A 16,145-nucleotide genomic window follows, 5' to 3' on the forward strand; every position below is an offset into this window, starting at 1 on the left:
GGGATGTAGATTGCCCTCCAGCATAATATTCGCATGCGACACTGCATCCTGGTGAAATTTGGAATTGAGTATACCCGCCGACATTGTCCCTTTTTTCTCAATTAGTACCGTGTTTGAATGAAGTTTGTTTTTCGATAAAATGCCGTTTATGGTGGCGTTGCCCTATCATGATGCAGAGCCTCGGTGGGATCAGTATTGAAGGGTTTAAATTGTATGATATGCCGCATCTCCATATGCAAAAAAAAATGTCCAAGCGCTCTCATACCCGAAAGGTACTAGTAAGGCTAACCTGCAGCAAGTGTGCGGTCTTTCGCAGGTTCGCTGGGCTTGCGCTGATTCAATTGAGCAGTCTATCCTTGTGTGGATGTGACTATCTCATGAATGATGTCAGAGTCAAAGAAAAGAATTTCGTTCGCCGTCCGCATTGATCCTATCAGACTCGAAATCATACACATCCGCTATTGTTGGTCGGGGTTCGTGGTTTGAGTTCTGGGTTGTTCCGGGGCGTCACCTGCCCGCATTTTGATGAAAAGACACTAATAGACAATGTGCCAAGTCACCGCATGTATTATTGCACAAGAAAGCCAAGGTCCAATGACAAGTCCCGCTTGGTACGGTAAGAGCCTCTAGTTCTTCATGAATAGGTCACCTGCGCAGAAATCTCATGAGTGACAAAATCGACTGCGGACCTAAATCATACCTTCCTTCATCGCGTTTGATATCATATCACGTGCCACTTAGGCTTGCTGGGTATTGAATGGGTCAGGAAAAATGTCATGGGCAGACTTACTCTTGACTACTTCATCAAATCTTTACTAGCCTCAGTAAGATCTCGAATGAACCACAGGATGATCGGCGACTTCCAATGGGGAGATTGACCCCTGTTGTCGCACATTCAATAAGAATGAACGTGATCATAGGAAGCCTTAGGAGTGGTGGTATCGCGACGTTATGACTCACGATCAGGAACGATCTACGCCTGTGATCAAGTGTTATACTTGTATAGAAAATCGCTCCAAAAGCCTACAGGAAATGTTGTTGGCCCATTTAAGTTTTGTCTTTAGTGAGTAATCACAGAGAATATCTGCCAGAAACAAATGTCATCGGGTTTAATAGAAGGTTGCAAAGATGTGGGCGAGCGTACTTCTTAGTTTCCCCAATCGTATTCGGTGTATGCCTCAAGATGGCATAATACATCCATGGTGCAACTGCTTGCTGAACAAGGAGATCGTTGCTTTAATCATCAAGGCTTGACAAGAAACCATAAAATCCAATATCAGCGGAGCTTCTTTTCTCCACACTTTTCATAGCGAGGGTGCCGGCCTCGAGGAGCCTCGAGGCCAACGAACTGTTTGTCGGCATTTTTCATTCAAAATAAACGCCAATCGATCAGCCACACCGGTGTGCATTGAAGGGTGAGGCAAATGGGCTTTGGGCAGTGACGTCAGGGAGAATGAACTCAACGTTCAGTACGAAGAGAATTGCTGAAAGATGAAGATGGACCGTGACGTCCCTTACGGTTTGAGTGAATGTAACCTTTCGCGTACAGCTGGCGATTGTCGGATATATTCTGTTGGACTAGACTATAAACTCGGCGGGGAAAGCGAACAAAGCCAGATAGGTGCACAAAGCAAGTTACCAGTAGTTCGGATCATTGTGGGATGCTGAATGATTCCGGTCCGCCTGCATGTGGCTGGCGCCCAAGCTCCGTATAGTGAAATTGGACGGAGCGCCCAAAATACACTAGGACAAACGAAGAATGGATGTCAACGGGGTTTACTGCCACCCCAAAGGAAAGATCCGGTGGGCAGACCAAAACGGACAGACTGACGGCCCAACGAGCATGACGAACCAGCCACCTGTGTGTCCAATCAAGCTTCAGATCTTGAATTCGGAGTAGGGATCATTGGATCTGGTGACGTGAAGTTCTAGGCACCTCTGGAAAGCCAAAATGCAAACAATGATACCGGAACACGATCCGTGAATGATGTCAACGAAGTTTGCATCGTCTCCAAGGAAGCACAGATCTGAGAGACAACATGCCGTCTTTCCTCGCGCAGTCAGGCTGACAGGAACGGGTATAACGAGAGCTAGTTACATACGTGTTCATGAAAATTATATGATTAAATTGTTGTGAGAGTAAGTTGGATCCGGTTCGAGACACTCACAAGCCAGAATTTCAACAAGCCTCATAGTAGGACATATGTTTGTGCAGCGTGGCACACCAATTATGAAACTCGTTGCTGTCATTGGTGCTTCTTCAGGTTCCGCGTTATGGCACTGTCAAGACACGAGGCATAAACCGCACTCGTGCAGTGACTGATGGGACTGATATCATGGTTGAGATGAGCAGGGATCAATCGGTCCGAGGGGTGTGTCAACTGCAGTAAGGACCCACAACTTTGCGAAAAGGAGCTCATGATCGGAGAAGGAGGACAATGTTTCATTATCCTCAGAGTACAGCCTTGTGGTGATGAACGCCACGATCGTGGCTTGCAAAGCATTGTGTCTGTTAAAGTCAACAGAAAGTCCATTACAGAGCTCAACTATCATCGTACCTCGGATGTAGATAAGTCACTTTGATCACGGCCCCTTGGTGAGATTGATGGCCGATCGCCAGAAATGACTTCGCTTGCGTTCAATGTGCCAATATATGTGTTCTTCCTTTGAATTACAACCTGATGCATGAGCGGGGTCTGCACCACAATGGCGATAGGGGCCACTCACATTCCTCTACCCTTTGGACTTAAAGTCATTGGCCCCTTCCTTTAGTGCAACATGACACACTGTTACCATTCAACGCTGACGTACGAATCCTGTTCTTCAAAGGCAGTGCATACGACACTAACACAGATCAACCCTTTGATGGGGTCAAAATTGTTGGCTGTGTCGTATCTCTTTCAATGAATTGATCATGCGATGCTTGAATCTCGTTCCTTGAATGCCGACGTACGAAACGGCACGGACCTCTGGCTGTGTCGTATCATCTCCAGAGATTTAACCACTTGACACTCGCTCTAGACGTGTCCAAGCCTGCAGTGCGATGTTGCGCTTTACAAAAAGCAAGAATTTCGGTGCGAGTCGTATGTGGATTGAGAAGAAGCTTTTCTCTTTCGTGACAAAAGGCGAGATGACATCTTGAGGGCGTCATCGAGTACTGTGCAAAACTGATACGCAACTTAGAAACCAACTGGCGAGTGAATTTTCAAAAGCATTTGTTTCACACACAAAAATGGCATACAAAATTGATAGCTGGTATAACTCTACAGAAGACGAGGCGACGATACAAGCATAGCGATTGAAACCTGGGAAGATCGTTAGCATTGAAGCTTGATAAAAGCAATGCACGCTGCGCCATATATAAAAGATCAGACATCCTGGAAGGACTGCATACCCTCATTGCACCGACCCCCACCTCCCGTTCAGCGCGCCGCAAGGACGGCCCACATTCGACTATGCTTTTGGGTTCACACAGCGAAGGGGAATATAAATGTTCGGTATTGGGGGAGTACTCCTGGCGGAGGGCGCTAAAGTGGAAACTGCGAATAACGGAAAATTTTCATCGTGCATGGATAGGCGCAGCGATGCAAAGTTTGAAGATAGATCGATTCTCACCTTGAGACTACGGACGCGATGCCTTCAACGTCGACCTAAGGGTTAAAGAGTTGGTCAGAACAAAACATTTGAGATGAGCAAATCAAATTGAAAAGAATCAGACAAAATGGCACTGGCAAGTACACTGTGCGCTCCGGAGAACGCGTGTTCGTTGCGAACGAACAGCTCTATTCCTCGGCATGGTCGTGTAGGACGGGGAAGAGAATAAAGTCATCCGTTGGATAAGAAAAATAACGAACACGATACTTACAGAACATGATGCAGATGAGGAAGAGAAAATGATCAGCCACAAGAAGAATTTATACACCGCCACAATTTGGCAATTGTTTGGCAGTGGCCCGTGCACCCTCTATGCTTATGTAACACCCATATGCTTTGTGAATAGTGGCCACCAATACTTAACCTAGAACGACGACAAAGTTCATTAAATTCTTGACATTGTTGTTCCAGATGTCCCTAGCAGAGGTTGAACGTCCAATACCTGCTATTCCAGAGCAACGGGGCCGTGAATCCCCTGAAGTCATCGACGTCGACCTCTTTGATGCGGAGGAGGTAGCTCGGATTGGATCGAGACCACCTACTCAAAGAAGAAGAGTATCGGAGAGTGGTCGTTCTGTGCCAGTCGATCCAGAGGTCATAATAATAAACGACAGTGATGATGACGATATACAGTTCGTCAGGGCCAGGCCTGCTCCCAGATCTCGCAGTGAGTCCTACACATCCATGTTAGTGTGTTTTCCTGAACAATTGTTAGCCATTTTTTCACCATCGCCTCCACCACAAATTGCTGCAATACCGCCGGTTCCGCCGATACCACGTAGGTTTATACCTATGCGAAGAAGACCGCCTCCATTTCCCACCGCCCCTGGGTTGGTGATTCCCAACGCTGAGCCTTTTCCATTTGAAACGAACATTAGGGTTACCCCCGCGCCCATTGAGCGTCCTCCGGCACCTGTTCCTGCCGCAGCACCATCTCATCATATCCCTGTGATGGGATTCGGCGGCGCACTGCTTCAACGCGCGAGAGCAGCTTTTGAGCAACCCCCCGCACGATCACATAACCACGAGCGCCGCCGCCGAGTCTTCGGCATTCCAGCGGATGTTTTCATGCAGTGGAACCCTCTAGACTTCTTTGGTCCTGAGGAAGACGAACTCTATGATGATGATGGCTTCCGTCACTATCGAGCTGCAGATTTTCATGATGAGCCTGGTGACAGGCTGATGCGAGGTGATCTTCGCCTTTTCAACGCTCATGTCCCAGGGCGACCTTCAGAGCCGGATTATAAACCGGAGTACACCCATCCAGTGAAGCCTCCATCTGGCTTTACGTACGACTTTGAGTCATCATCGATGACACCTGCGTCTATTGTTGATATTGATGGTCCCGGTTCCTCCAGCTCAAGCAGTAGTCGTTCTGGCGAGACTATGCTTACTTGTCCTCGGTGTCATGACCCATTGATGCTGGGAGCTGCGGACGTTGCCGAGGACCGAGCCAAGAGAAGATTGTGGGGTTTAAGATGTGGTCATCTTTTGGACGGAAAATGCGTGGAGGAATTGATGAAGCCGATTCCTCTTGTTAGTCCCGACCCGGTGGATACTGCTGATGTGCAAGGGAAAGGCAAAGGCAAAGCAAGGGAGGAAGATGAATTGGAGTTACCCGGTGCCTACCTCAACTGTTCTGTGAAAAGTAGAGGCAAAGAAACAGATCCCAACATCTTTAACATCTTCGGCGAACCTGAATTCTCTTCTATTCGCTCACGGCTGCGTCCCCGTCCCCCCCTTCCATCTCACCCCTCTGGACCGTTACCTGCTGGCCCTGGCCCATCTCACGGGCGAGCTAGAGCTGCGCCTCGCCTGCCCGTGAAAGCGAAGGCCAATGGGAAGGGTCGAGCCAAGGTTCCGAGTGTAGAAGCTGAATATGAATGGACTTGTCCTGTTGGCGGATGTGGGTGCGTTCATGTGAGCCAGCTCATTGACGGGCAGTGGATCATGGACGAGAAAAAAGGGGCTATCACTGTTTTCGTATGATACGAGGCAGTTCCCAAGCTGTTAGTTTGAATCATGTCTCTTTCCATCGATGCTGACTGCATATCGATAGCATCAAGGAATTATATATATACCATGACACGCGCATTTTCTCACTTATAGGTCCATCATTACAATCTGGATCGTACCTGTCGAATTGCACATTTTTCTCACCTGTACAGGTTGTCCCGCCCTCGGATGTTTGTACCAGGTACGTGCACCTCTTAAACCATTTGTGGCATTAAGCTTCGCCACGAGTTCGGATAAGCACTTCCAATTTCAAGGGGTGTCGCTTCCTCTGCTTTCTGGAACCACTTGGGAGGCTCATCAATGTAAGATACCAACCAACTGCAACTGAGACTGAGCCCCATGCAGATAAATTTACCACCATGCATAGTCACTTTACCACAACCATCGTTTGACTTCATAGAGGGGCGACCTAGGTCCTACATAGTCTTGGTGACTGTTTGGTGTTTGCATTATTACGTCAGACAAGCGTGACCTTCCATGCCTTTTGTGCGTTGAGTTTTCCGAAGGCTTGGTGGAGCCACGATGTCGCTTGGAAAGGCCGTCGAAGCACGCTCCAAACGCATGCTTTAGAACGATCAGCGACCACGGTTTCAGTCGCATGACCAATATGCCTGTGCTTTATAGATGCCTTGATAAATGCAACCTCTCCGTGCCCACACTTGTGCTTGTGATTCAGACTAATTGTTCAGATTGCTCAGACGCCGGCCTCGTGCATTAGGTTTTTAAGTAGAGCTCTAGAGTTTCAGATACCCTACTTGCTTCCGGGCATATTCGAGATCGCAACTAGCGACAATATCTTGACCTTCACTACACGGCCCTCGATCCCCCCTTTGCATGGATCCATCAGCAAATCCGCGACGTTATCTTCGTAGGGAATGGAAACGAAATAAGCCCGTGAGTCGCATTCATATATCGATGAGGATCATGATCACTTATCGTGGTCGTGTGCTCACCAGCACTTGCATGCATCCGATTCGCTACCCTCATTGCACCTCTGCCCGAATCGGCCTCTCTTTGTCTGCGCACGATGTGGCTTTTCCAATACGCTCATCCCTATGTGTCTCTGGTGTGCATGGACTTCCGCGGTGGCGAAGAAAGAGTTCGAGGAGAAGTTGCCGAGACCGCGAAGAATAACTGCACCATCTAAGACTACTTCTCAGTTGAGAGGCACAAGCGAGCGAACGAGAGTCAAGTGCATGCCAAAGAGGGTCTCGGCTGATTCCACAATTTCGAGTGCTGGTCCTGTGACTCCTCAAGGTGACCTCATGTTCTGTGTGGAAAGCCTTCAGGTGCCTGGAATTACGGCAGTCTTGGATTCATGTGACGGCGAGCTCACATGTTCACGCAAGCCTGATGTTGTGCGAATAGTCGCGGATGATATTCCCAACGACGAAGTCGATTCCCGAGGAGATGGCGGCGGCATATGCCACGACGTCACCACAGCAACACCGATTTTGGTAAATATTGCATGCCGTTTGATACCTCCGTAAAACCAGGGTTGTGTCGCTGACCCTTTTTGTTTTACTCTTTTGCGCAGCCATTGTGTCCTCCGACGGCTCCCGCCAACGCGAAGCAGGTGCTCCCGGGTGGACTATTCAAACACGAAACCGTGAAGAAACAGTCGATACGACATCGTCGAAAACTAGCCGCTCTTTTTCTTGCAACATCATCGTCCGCTCACGCACGCGACACTCCTCACGACAAATCACCCATGATACAAGAAACGACTTCACGTTCGAACAGTAGCTCCGTTGTGATCGATGCAGCTCACGCCGCTGGCGGCGATGTATACCCCGATGGTGCTTCTCACGCTCGCGCTCTTTCCTCATCATCCGTTGTATCACTGTCAGAATCCTCACAATGTTGCCCGAAGCTACGGAGGAAGAAAGGCATCCCATCACTCAAGCGCGTGTCCTCACCCTCATATCGGTCAAGATCACAGCAGTCTTCCCCCGCATTTGATGATCGTGCTGAATCACCTGCGCCACATACAATGCATATAGCACCAGCACCTTCTCTTGCGCCTTCGACTGTTAACAGCACGGAACCTCCTGTCCGAATCGGCCACCCTAGTCGGCCATATTATACTGTCATTCGGAAAAACATGTCTCGACCTGGTACCCCTGGACTTCCCAGCTCCCTCCCTCGCACTCCCTCCCCTATTCCATCTGATTACGATTATGCACCACGCGCCACGAAATCTCTTGACTGTGGGGAGCGTGTATCAGTGCAGTTCGGCCGAGATTCACGACCCATGTCGATGATTCTCCCTGGACAGGCGGTCCCCGTGAACCTGTACTCTGGGTTCTCATTAAGCGGCGAGACGGAGATGCGGATGAACTTAGCGAGATGGCGGAAGGAAGATGGTCCTGATGAGCCAGGCGATTACCTGTTCAAGGAAACAGGTCTCCGCGGGAAAGGGATGAAAGGCAGAGTGAGGAAGCTTGGGAAGGGCTTGCGAGATCTAGTGCTCGGTAGATCATGATGTATGTACGAACAACTGTAAGAACAGATCATGTCACGATATTATATGGACCAATCTCACTTTTGTCCTGCCACTCGGAATTACAGCAGCACGTGGTTTTTTTATTTTATTCATGTGATCTGGGGGAACGACACGTCGTCGCGAATAGAACTGATCGCGGCGATCATCATAATGAAGTCCTGTCACCCGTAAAAGCTGTTCAGATATGTCTGAGAGTGCTTCCCAGGTGGTTTCACTGGTTTTCCGTGAAACTTCCAAGTCTGTCATAGACTCCGTCTTAGTACCATTAGCTTGCAATCCCAATGCACACGGTGACTTGCACAGCCTCAGGGCCGTTCATTCTCATATACTGGCCAACTTTATTTCCTCTATTTTTTGTGCAATCACCATAGCTTGCGAATTTCCACCAGCTTGCTACAATTTGTATCCCCCGTCATGATTGAAGCGAAGATCTTGGATCAGAATGACGAACGCCTTGATGCATTGGAACCATTCAAGACCCATCTTTTACATCTGCCAGCACTGCGAATCAACACTGATACCATAACGGACACGAATCATGTTTTGCGTGTATGTAAACGATCAACTAGACGAAATTTCTTGATTCACTTCACCTTCACTGCCAGGAGCGTACCAACACCACTACAGTTGCAGTAAAGGACGCCATTTCTCCGAATATATTATCTAACGTATACTAGTACGTGTCCTTCACGTTTCGCACAAACTGGCATCTGAATAGCGACGCTTAGCACACCTAATTCTAGCCGCGCATGCGGCAGGCCCAGTCTCACTATGAAGCCCAACCGCTTCAATAGGGCCACTTCTATCTGTGGATCCCCTACAGATTCTTTACGTCGCCAACGGCGTTACACTATAGCGGAACAGGCCTTGGAGCATGCACTCAAGAGTTGCACAAGGGAACGGTCGCCGCAAGAACTTCAGATTCTCGCTTTGGAAAAGGCGACGGCTGCGCTCAGTGCACGTGCGAATGAATCCAGGGAACGTGCTGCCAAGTTAAGAGTGTGTCTTGCGGATAGAGCGGTCGATCCCAAGAGCTACACTGCCCTGCAATCGGATCGTTGGATGGAAGAGCGACGGCAGTTTGAAGCAGACCGCGAGGTTAGCCAATTGAGTCAGCATTTAGCTTCGCTCAAGTTGAAAAGGGGTGTGCCGGAGCCAGGAAGGTTTAACTTTCACGAGAATCTTCCAGTTACACCCCTCGACAACGAGGCAAGGCGCCAGGCTAATCTTATTAGATTTTTCGAACGATCCCCCACGAGGACATCATTACACATCTACCATAAGTGCAGGCCTCTTTTCGTCAGCTGCACCTTCTCACGCCGGATAACCATGAGCGACATTTCACCCCTTCGACTCCGTCCGCCGACCAACATCACTCAGAGGTTCACAACACAAAATTCCCATCCAAAATCGATTGGTGGTGAGCCATCTGTTCCCCCCATGCGCTCCAGCAAGCCACGGGTCGCAAGCGGGCCATCTAGATCCTCACTGGTCAGAAATATGGGTCCCTCCAATGCGGAAAGAAAAAGAAATTCATCTTTGTCTCAGTCGTCGACCCTTTCATCTCGCTTGCCGTCGTTTAATGAATTCACTGATGACGTGATGACTTCCACACGGCCATCGACTCCTCCATTATCCATTGCATCGACGTCTTCAAATGGGACATCACATATATCACGTGTGCCATCAGAGACGCCACCACAAGCGCCTTCGGGAGGCGTGGCGACAATTTACGCGAGTTCCTCGCCACGTTCGCATATGGAGATCCTTGCAGAACTAGACGAGGACTCGGTCCGCGTGCCTGAGTATGCTGTGAACCTATTGGAGGAGTTTGATCTTATTCACCACGATATCACTCTTCCAGAGAGAAGTCTCTCCTTAAAGCCGAGGGAGGAGCCTGCAGTTGAAGTACCACGTCCCTCGGAAGAATCGGACACAGGGCCTTATACTTCATTCGCTCTCCCTCCGTTCCAACCGGATCCATTGTGGTCCCACACATCACTCAATGCGCCTTCAACACCCCGGTCGCACGTGCCAACGCTGCACCCTCTTTCTTCTGGATCATCAACTCCCTCAGGCTTGAGCACTCCGACGGCCACACGGCCCACTACGCTGCCCTCGCGGCCACATTCGCTCCTGTTTCTCATGCGGAAGCGCAAGGACTTGCAGTGCAGCCCAGCATCGTCAATGTCAAACCTAGACGGGGACAGTGCGCGGGGGTCAAAGCGGCGGTTTTCGTTGTTCACGAGGAAGTAGTTGGACATGATTCGTTTTTGGACTTGATCTGCTCATTTGCATGTATTTACGAATTGCGCATAGTGTTCAAGTGGATAAGTTTTGGTGCGTGTGAAGTACGGAGGCTACGGATGAACCCGTAGCACAGTGGTAGCGCGTGAGATTCCAGAGCTATGGCTTGTATCCTCAAGGTCATCCGTTCAATCCGGGTCGGGTTCATATTTTTTGCGTCAGTGTTGCCAAAGGTGAGCGACTTTTGTAACATTACTGACAGTCGCGCATGATGACCTCGGTGCCCTGCATCATAGGAATTACTCATATACGACGGGAATTGCGAAGCCTGCTGTCGTGACCGAGGTTCAGCCGTGCCAAACTCAAAGGCTGTGACCCCTCGCAGGTTGATGGTATTAATTTATAAACCCACATGTCTGTGTGGTCGCCCAGCACCAGAGTCATGCGATAATCATTGCGGATTTTGCCAGTTTCCTAATATCTGCTTCAAGCTTGCTTTATTCGACTTAAATGACCCCTGAGCCTGAATAACGGGACGAAGGATTGAATGTTCTGATGTTCTGCCACCTGGTTAAGGGGTGCGGTTCTTGCTATTATCAGCCACGTAAATGGATTCCCAAGGATGCCATGCACCGCAAAATGCCTCTATGGACACAAGAGAAGCGCTTAAATGCACAGTACCCCAAAACCTACTGCCAGGTCGACCAAGGTTTGGTTGTAGGTTGTTTCGTTGGCCCATCGTGTGATAGTCGATCGTCAGTATCCCGCGTTCAAACCGCGATATGTCCTGCTCGTTTCTTCGACTCGTTGAAACCCCAATACTGAGTGAACTGCGGAAGTAATTAATAGACGAGGAATGCCGGAAGAATTGAAACAAGTGCACCCGCCTGCTGTGGGTTGCTCCATCAAAACATCCCCTAAATGTCTTTCATAAACTTTGATTAACCACTATCGACTACATCCAGAAGGTGAACCTGCGACGGAAGTTTCCGTTCGTACACTCTTGTTCGAAACGCCGTTCGGCTAATTATATGTTGCTATCTGGTTGCGAACCGTGAAGGGCTCGTTGTATGTATCTTCTGGTAACAATTTGAACCACGAGGTTGCTTATCGCCGGTGTCTGAGATAGACCGGACGGGTACCTTAAGTCTGATATTCGACTCACTTGCAGCTCACCGGAAATTGTCCTACCAGTTCACACCTGTGACCGATCTGCATGTTCTTGCGTTTCTCGGTCCCCTTTTGACACCGTCAAATGGATTCAGTATCGGATTTTAGATATAGCGGCAGCTCCGGTACTCACCTTGAGCACACGTTTGCTCTATTCGTTATTTCCTCGAGATGAATTCCGCGCTCGAGGGCGCATCTTAAATTGATCTGCCTGGTTTGCGAACCATCAACACACACTGTCAAGTCTGATATTTCATCATGCCGGCTGGGAACTACCACAAACGAGACGTAGGTATTGGTTACTCCAGAAGCCCAAGTGTGCGACACTCAAAAAGGACAGCTCAAATTAGCTGTGGTCTCATAGGGTGTACCTTAGATATTCATTACTCAAGGTAGTAGCGTTGCGGAGGAGTGATGGAACTCACCTGAAAAGTGGACTGGCATCGCCCATGTCCTCGAATTCGTATGCTCTATCGTCGCTAATGTTTCCCGCCAGACACTGTGCTTCTTTCTTTTTGTTCAGTCGGTTATAGTCCCACATAGCGAAGAAACTCATTATGATTCTGTTACAAAATCATGTTGTCAAGTTCCAGTTCCGGTTGGGAAGACTGATGAGACGTACGAAAGAGAAAGGAATCCCATGATCGTGCCGTGCCCGATGTGAAAACGTGGCGGATCAATATAAATGAAGGAGGAGCAAATGCTGAGATTAGCATGAGTGGGGGGCATTGCATATGTATGATAACATGGCGTACCCTCCAAGATTACCAAGACCGATAACCATTGCTAGTACAACTCCACGCTTTAAATCACCTCCTGAATTCGAGCCTGCCCAAGCCAGAATAACCGCAACGGTTGGATAATCTCCCGCAGCGGCAAGACAAGCTCCCACGTACGAAGGACCCGCTCGTACGCTGCAGTATAGCAAGATGTATCCCACAAGAGAAATAAGCGCACCACCAATTATATACGGGCCACGAAGATTGTGCTTGTCAGAATAGATGCCAAATATGATTGTTGCAATACAACCAGCAACAAATGGTGGGACTGAGAGTAGCTGAGCATTAACAGCAGAGTAGCCAAGCTCGTTAATGATAGTTGGCGAAAAGAGGGCAATGGCATAACCGGGGACGAGCAACCTGATAATCAAATCAGATGATGCACGCAAGATGACAAGTGGATTGAGTACCCTAGAAAAATGAGTATCTGGACGTAGGTCTTGTAATCTTTTATAGCTTGCCAGATGAATCGAGTGTCGAAGCGAGAGGAAAGATGATTCGAATCCTCTTTGAGCACATCTATGATGTATAGTCTCTCTGACTCGGTCAAAAATTTGGCCGTTTCAGGATACTAAGTGGTCGAAATTGGCATGTGAAAGGCCCAGTATAAGCGTGAACTCACATCGTGCATATAGGAAAAAGGAGAAAATTGCGACGAGAACAGTGGCTGATTGAAGTCTAAGATGAGCATCCGAGATGCCTCAGATCTGGTACCACAGACCGATTCCTTCCAAGCAGAACTAGCAGAGAACATGAATTAGTAAAGTCTCCGTTTTAAAAAACGCAAACATACAATCCATTGCCAACCATGCAATCCTCCGACTCTGATAGGCGCATCAGTGACGGCTGTCATGACAGGAAATCTGCTTACCCTTCCATCCGCTCGATACCATACCTGTATACATGGAACATGAAGTTCAGTAGCAGCTTGATGGGAACACAAAGCGACTCACGCAAGGAGCCCGCCGAAGGCGCCTACAATCAAAGAGAAGTTTAAACAAAAATAGATTCTAACGCGTATGAAAATGTTGCTTACCTGCGACTGATACTGAAGAGAAGAATATAGCGATGCGTTTGGACCGTTCAGAACGTGGATACCAAAGGCAGATGTAGTAATTTATTCCAGGAAATAATCCTGCTTCGGTCAAACCGAGGAACATCCGAGCTCTACCGTCAAGTTGTTATGGTGCCTGCCTCCACTATGCAAATACACCCCACGTACACAACGAGAGACTGGTATGATTTGACGAGGCACATAAGGGTCATCACAATACCCCACGCGACCATGATAGACGGTACTGGATCAATATTAAGTTGTGATAGAAAAGTAAGGCAAATGTGAACGTACTCCAGCGTGACGGCCTGAATAGCTTGATTGCGATGTTCCTACACAGACGCTCAGTACAGACTCGCTACTCTTGATGTTATACATACGAAGGAACCTCAGCAAAGCTGTATGGGATCTAGAATAACTCAGCACTTGATAGGACATGTGTGGTATACGACGCACAAAAAAGACAGCTGCAGCAATGTTGTACCTGAAGCCAGTCAATTTTAGGTCTGTGGCCATGCCAGCAACCTTCGCATTTCCTGGTGATGGTCTCAGCTGGTGATCAACAGGAAATATGCGCTAGATTATTTACCAATATTGGCCCGATCTCTGAAGGTAGCGTGTAATGTGAAACAGCATCAGATAGTACGAGCATACTCACAAGAACGACAAGAGGTAAAATACAGTTACAAAAGGTAACAGGTGCCAATCGATTTTGCGCAGAATGCGTGTTCGTTCTCTCGGATCCAAGACAATCTGCTTTTCGGAATTGGAATCGATGTTATCATTGTGCGATGAGCCCATGGTGTCCTGGGCGATAGTATGGGTTTGAAAGGGAGACTGATTGGATGAATGCCTTGCGATCGTTCAGAGACAGGGTGATATCCTGAGCGACAACGGCCAGTCACCAACCTTTAAATCAATTGTGCAGGCGCGTAGGATAAATTTATGTAAATGAGACTGATCAGGTGCGGCGATACGTGACGTAGCATAGCACAGCACCTACTTTTGTTCGAGGCGTAGCCCGCAACATATCTGGAAATACATTTAACAAGGGAATCTAGATCGTGGAACGTTCTAACCTAGTGAGGTCTAGTTTCGAATCTTGTTATTGATGTGACCCTTGCACCGATTTTTCGGGGGGTGGCCAGGCTAAGAATACCCCCTTAAAAAGACGCAGCCATCGTGCGGAGACGAGTTTTGAGGGTTTTATCCAGAGACGAGTCCACAATTAAACCGCCACTTGATTTCGTCTATGGACATTTCCATGAGTGGGATCTCCACGGGATATCAGCTTCCTGGAATGGTGGCAGTACATCAAGTCATTCTTCCACCAATACACTTTCCCGCTATGTCATTTGCGTTTGAGTTGATGCACGCTAGCCTCCGAATCAACGCGTCGAGTGTCGCATAAATTACGGGATGTCCTCGAGAAAACACAATCATCCTCCATGCCATATCAACAATCAGGTCGTACGTCTTGCGGAACTTGAACTTGTTGCGACAAGTCGGACGAGTTCTGGCCCGAGCTTATCTACCGGTTTAGGCTGTGGTGGCAGGAACGAAGGTAGATGACTTGACTCTCAATATGTAGGTAGAGATACCAGGACGATGGGGTCTCGGAGTCGAGATTGCTGGCAGTAATGATTTGTGTCATGGCGCGCGTCAATGTTTATGTGAACTCCAAGCGTGTTATCACGTATTTAGCACACATTAGTCATCCGGTATTTTCCGACCTTACACGCTGCATCAGCATGGAAAAGCATCCGAGACTGAGGGTATGTCTACATTTTATTGTCTTCATAGCTAATACTGATCCACTGTAGTATACTGCTAGTTTGAACCATTGCAAACAGGACACTTTAGATCCATGGAAGGTTTGTCGTGGACACTGCAGTTATGGGGCTACTACCGTGACATGCCTGTTTTCATCCAGCTCGGGCCGTCGCTCAAGATACTCAAGATTGAAGATCTGCTGCTTCCAGACCACATGTGACTTATAGGCCAAAATATTCAGCGTTGCGATACTTTACTACAGGACGTCCATGGGACCTGTAATAGCGTCTATGTCTGGTGTGTCACTTGTGTCAGCCCAAAATCTCACCTGATCTCTCTACACGGTGGTCCAGTCAACTCAGAGAGGACTCAAAGAGTCGATCCCTCGTCTGGATTCCACAAACCTCGATACCCTCATTTTCCGTCTCAGCTCATGCATCGTTCAATTCTTGTTCCGATGTCGAAAGCACTTGGTCTACCCTTTCTCACCGTGACTGCGAGCTCCTCTTCCGGTAATACGCTCACATGACCAGCGTACAGCCGACAAAGTAGCCTGAGCACATTATTTATCGCCATTGCCTCTCGTTAAGATCATTCGCTTGCAGAAGGCTTCGGACCCAGACACCATCACGACCACCCTGATTATCAAGGTAGGGTTCAGGCTGCAGTGATACATGGTTGGAATGACAGTCAAACAGAGATGAGCAGTTCCATTCTCAGAGACAAAATGTTGCATAGATAGCTCTATGGATACGGCTGCCACTGCTCCCCCTGATTAACCGAAACAATCGGTGAGCTACTGGCGAGCTATACTGTAGGCTCAATGTCATTTACTTTGACATGAACAAGCGATCGTGGTCCCTGGCGAGGCTTGGAGACACGGACACGTTAGCAGACCCTTCACATCGCAGAGGTCTTTGTGTACTACTAATTATTGGTTCCAGTT

At 48.4% G+C, this 16,145-nt stretch overlaps 4 protein-coding genes and 1 non-coding gene across 5 annotated transcripts; 4 read left to right on the forward strand and 1 right to left on the reverse strand.

The window, feature by feature from the left end:
• Positions 1-3,894: 3,894 nt before the first annotated feature.
• Positions 3,895-5,820, forward strand: EDB93DRAFT_1151560 (uncharacterized protein). The gene is made up of 2 exons (XM_041449726.1): positions 3,895-4,321; positions 4,370-5,820. Exons 1-2 carry the CDS (start codon positions 4,066-4,068, stop codon positions 5,641-5,643), a joined length of 1,530 nt encoding a protein of 509 aa, XP_041306649.1. The 5' UTR covers positions 3,895-4,065; the 3' UTR covers positions 5,644-5,820.
• A 1,161-nt stretch (positions 5,821-6,981) lies between these two features.
• Positions 6,982-8,264, forward strand: EDB93DRAFT_1151566 (uncharacterized protein). Its single transcript, XM_041449727.1, has one exon. It carries the CDS (start codon positions 7,382-7,384, stop codon positions 8,153-8,155), a length of 774 nt encoding a protein of 257 aa, XP_041306650.1. The 5' UTR covers positions 6,982-7,381; the 3' UTR covers positions 8,156-8,264.
• EDB93DRAFT_1151568 (uncharacterized protein) lies at positions 8,119-10,642 on the forward strand. The gene is made up of 4 exons (XM_041449728.1): positions 8,119-8,172; positions 8,242-8,725; positions 8,782-8,852; positions 8,905-10,642. The coding sequence occupies exons 2-4, from the start codon at positions 8,591-8,593 to the stop codon at positions 10,430-10,432; spliced, it is 1,734 nt and encodes a 577-aa protein (XP_041306651.1). The 5' UTR covers positions 8,119-8,172; positions 8,242-8,590; the 3' UTR covers positions 10,433-10,642.
• EDB93DRAFT_t73 lies at positions 10,545-10,630 on the forward strand. The gene has a single exon. It is a non-coding gene; the product is annotated as a tRNA-Trp (tRNA).
• Positions 10,643-12,014: 1,372 nt separating the features above from the next.
• Positions 12,015-14,227, reverse strand: EDB93DRAFT_1251419 (MFS general substrate transporter; the record flags this gene model as incomplete). Its single annotated transcript, XM_041453152.1, has 16 exons — positions 12,015-12,156; positions 12,216-12,296; positions 12,349-12,732; positions 12,783-12,943; positions 12,995-13,050; positions 13,094-13,112; positions 13,166-13,196; positions 13,244-13,267; positions 13,326-13,347; positions 13,409-13,539; positions 13,595-13,670; positions 13,721-13,758; positions 13,807-13,835; positions 13,883-13,962; positions 14,016-14,032; positions 14,085-14,227. The coding sequence occupies 16 exons, from the start codon at positions 14,225-14,227 to the stop codon at positions 12,015-12,017; spliced, it is 1,434 nt and encodes a 477-aa protein (XP_041306652.1).
• Positions 14,228-16,145: the final 1,918 nt, after the last annotated feature.

Source organism: Suillus bovinus (genome assembly GCF_016758785.1).
Source record: "Suillus bovinus strain UH-Sbo-P2 chromosome Unknown EDB93scaffold_36, whole genome shotgun sequence".
NCBI lineage: Eukaryota > Fungi > Basidiomycota > Agaricomycetes > Boletales > Suillaceae > Suillus > Suillus bovinus.